At 49.3% G+C, this 1,965-nt stretch overlaps 2 protein-coding genes across 9 annotated transcripts in view; one reads left to right on the plus strand and one right to left on the minus strand.

Moving 5' to 3' along the window:
• Positions 1–1,304: 1,304 nt before the first annotated feature.
• Positions 1,305–1,965, minus strand: LOC106148253 (the record flags this gene model as incomplete). Its single annotated transcript, XM_013512993.1, is given in 1 exon segment — positions 1,305–1,965. A coding segment is annotated over 1 exon segment (584 nt), but the record flags the coding sequence as incomplete, so codon positions are not given.
• The window catches only part of Fam13b (family with sequence similarity 13, member B), a 76,537-nt gene continuing 75,890 nt past the window's right edge, over positions 1,319–1,965 (plus strand). For all 8 annotated transcript variants that reach the window (XR_001233529.1, XM_005382138.2, XM_005382140.2 and 5 more), the window contains exon 1: positions 1,319–1,393. The gene's annotated coding sequence lies outside the window, so the exon portion shown is untranslated. The remainder of the gene's footprint in view (positions 1,394–1,965) is intronic.

The raw sequence follows: 1,965 nt of genomic DNA on the forward strand, positions 1-1,965 counted from the left end.
TCAAGATCAGCCTGAACTACTAGATCCTGTCTCAAAAAAAAAAAAAAGACAGAAAGAAAAAGAAAGAAAATAATATATCTTCAAGTAATGTGTTAAGTTTTAGAGGGGAAAATGGTGACTAATAAAAAAAATTTTGAGATGGGGGGCTCACTGTGTACCTTCAGGCTGGTCTTGAACTTGGGATGATTCTCCTGCCTCAGCTCTCTCTGCCTCCCAGCATGCTGGGATTATGAGTGTGTGCCACTAAACCTGGGTCAGTTTGTGTTTTGAGAACCCGTATTTTGGACTAGGGAACATAAAGGCAAGGGAATCCCTGCCCGTGGGAGCGTCTGTCTTGGGTTATGCACTTGGCTATGATTAAGCTTTTGAAAAAGTCACACTGTTCCTGTTCTCCAAGCATGGAATCACAGTAAAGCTTCTATTTCAGATGTTTAGCTTGGCCTGGTGGTACATGCCTGTAATCCCAAGATGGCTGCGAATTCAAGGCAAGCCTGGGCTACAGAGTGAGTTCAAGGTCAGCCTGAACAGTACAATGAGTCTATCTCAAAAAAAAAAAAAGTGCTGTGAATTTAATTGACAAAGACGGTATAGCTAGTATAACTAGTCCCATTCATATCTTGGACACATCCCTGGCCCTGGTAATGTTTTTGTTTTTCTTTTTTGGTACTGGGGATTGACCCCAGTATGTGTTAAGATGGCCTCAAGACCTTTTCATACTTTAAGACAGGATCTTGCTAAGTGCCTAGGCTGGCCTCTAACTGGTGATCTTTCTGCTTCAGCCTCAGGAGTAGCTGTGGTTACAGGTGTGCACCACTGACTCAGATAATTGCTTCTTACTGTATATCCAATTACATGGGAGAACCCTGCAGGATGAGAAGACTTGTTGAGTTTGGAATCAGTATGGGTCTTTGTATGTTCACACAAGATATACAGAAATTAAGTGTGCTACGATATATACTCCTTGAAGGCAGGGATCTTATTATCTCATATATTCTAAGAGCCAGAACACAGTAAGCACTCAGTAAGTAATCTACTGAATGAGTGAATACAAATTGAGATTTGAGTGTGTGTGTGCTGCTGAGGAGCAAACCCAGCAAGTGCTCTACCACTGAGCTACATCCCCAGCCTGGAATTTGAAACTGTAATTGCCTTAGTACAAGTTGGTCCTGCTCATTAGGATCAGTTACCTCTCTCCTGGACTGAGTGGGAGCCCCACAACGTGCTCTTATTCAGATTCTGCTGGTTCTATACACACTGTGGGCCCCGCCCTTCAGTTATGACAGCATCAACTGGGCATGTGACACTTAAGTTACAGATGATTTATTTTAGTTTCTCTGACAAAATCTGGGAGCCACCTTGGTCTCTGTGGCACATTTACAGATCATCTCACTGGGTGACTTTTTAGTTTTATAAATCTTGTCCCGACTTCTATGAGGTTTTGTTTGACATTTTCCAGGTGACTGACTTCCAGCTCAGGCAGGTAGGACACAACCAAATCGTGGTGGTTCGTATCTTTGCGGACACCCAGAGTTCTCTGTGCAGGTGCGGATCTCTGTGCCCTCAAGGACTCCAAAGGGCGAGCACTGCTGTCCGCAGCGGGAGATCTCCACGCCGGTGCAGACCAGAGGGAGCTGGCTGCTACCACTGCCACCGCTGTGAGCGCGGGGGGTGGGAGGGAGCCCGGGCGGCGGCGCAGGCTCCTCCATTCGGAGCGCGCATTAGCAGAGAACGCCTGAGGACGTGCACACGTCCGGGCCTCTGGCACGAGAGCTCTGGATTGCCCCAAAGTCTGGGCGGGGGCCCGCGGGGGAGGCGAGGGTGGGGTGCGCGAGGCGCAGGGGCGCCCCGGCAGCCCTCCCTCCAACCTGCAAAAGGGCCCGGCCTCACCGCCGACCCGGCGGCCTCCTGATGAGGTCCCTGAGCCGCACCCAGACGAGGGCACCTGCGCGCCGGCCCGCTCAGTCT

Source organism: Chinchilla lanigera, unplaced genomic scaffold (assembly GCF_000276665.1).
Source record: "Chinchilla lanigera isolate Chin_1 unplaced genomic scaffold, ChiLan1.0 scaffold00017, whole genome shotgun sequence".
NCBI classification, from domain to species: Eukaryota; Metazoa; Chordata; class Mammalia; order Rodentia; family Chinchillidae; genus Chinchilla; species Chinchilla lanigera.